Genomic DNA, 1,230 nt, shown 5'->3' on the forward strand with positions numbered 1-1,230 from the left:
AAGGCGTGACCAGGGATCACTTTCCAAACAATGGATGCATTCAGCAAAAACACGCCATTTCAGACAACATATTCTGAGCCAAGTAGAAAAAGGCGATTTCATTCAGTATTTACTTAGAAAGCCCACGTCGGTTGTACAAGTCGTACCAAGTCTCAATGGAAATCGAGTGAGGTTTTGGAAAACCAATCGTGTTTCTTACATGATATCTTGGCTTTTACTCAGTCCGCAACACTCTGAACTTCCTTCACTTTCTGTGTTGTCACCCATACTTGACTGCTATAATCTAAACTCACAAGTTTGCACCTCTCGCGTGCTCTTTCCGTATCAGTAGAAGTGATTAGTAGATCTGTTTTAGTCTCTACGACAGACTTTGGATGTATAAATGCAGCCACACCCGCTGCACCATCAGTTTGTCTAAGTTTCTCTCCTCCTTGAGGACCGTGACTTACTGCCGCATTATTCCTGTAAAGCGCTTGAGCGCACTTTTATGTCTAATCGCTCTGCGTCGCTTTGTTGTCGGCAATTCAACCTCAAGTGGCGTTGCATTTAGAGTCTCGAGAATTGCATTTGCTTTGCTTTCGTTTGCATGCAAAAGTGTCGAATTACAGAAGCGTCTCCATTGCATGTGCGGGTGCCAATAACGTCGACTGGGTCTTGGCTGAGGATGGCAACCTGGCTAAGCCGGATCTTTTCCGCCGCATGAGTCCGCTAGTCTTCAGGCTATTTTGATGCTTTCCATGCCGCTGGCGCAAAAAATGGGCGTCTTTGGGACGAATCGCCTTGGGGATAAAACCCGCAGGAAAGAGTGGCAAGCTCAACCTATCTAAACACGGTAGGGAATTAGCAGTAGTCCATACCTGAAAGAATTGCAAGGTTGCATTCTAGGTGCAGAAGCTACAGTACTCGAATTAACATATACCACGGGATCTCTTGATGTATCCGATAATTAACTTTGATAGTGGCCTTGAACCCAATTTAAATTTACTGTCAACAATTTTGCAATGGAATATCTGTGGCAACACCTGTGTAGAATATATGATGTGTTTGGATTTCTTTTGTGCATGAGCTTTCAAATGTAGATTCAAAAAAAGAAACGTCTTTCAAATAATCGCCTCATCTCAGCAATAGTATTAATCGCTCCAGCACCTTAGTTTATCTTCGTAAGTGCCCTACAAGATGTCTTTCACCACGTAATCAATGCGTTCTGTCTAAACATCCCGTCGGTCAATT

General features: G+C 43.4%; 1 protein-coding gene across 1 annotated transcript; it reads right to left on the reverse strand.

Moving 5' to 3' along the window:
* Positions 1-218: 218 nt before the first annotated feature.
* PHALS_01032 (uncharacterized protein) lies at positions 219-625 on the reverse strand (the record flags this gene model as incomplete). Its single annotated transcript, XM_024730815.1, has 2 exons — positions 219-276; positions 450-625. The coding sequence occupies 2 exons, from the start codon at positions 623-625 to the stop codon at positions 219-221; spliced, it is 234 nt and encodes a 77-aa protein (XP_024581054.1).
* Between the last annotated feature and the right edge of the window lie 605 nt (positions 626-1,230).

Source organism: Plasmopara halstedii, assembly GCF_900000015.1.
Source record: "Plasmopara halstedii genome assembly, contig: Scaffold_1343, whole genome shotgun sequence".
In the NCBI taxonomy this organism is placed as follows: Eukaryota; Oomycota; class Peronosporomycetes; order Peronosporales; family Peronosporaceae; genus Plasmopara; species Plasmopara halstedii.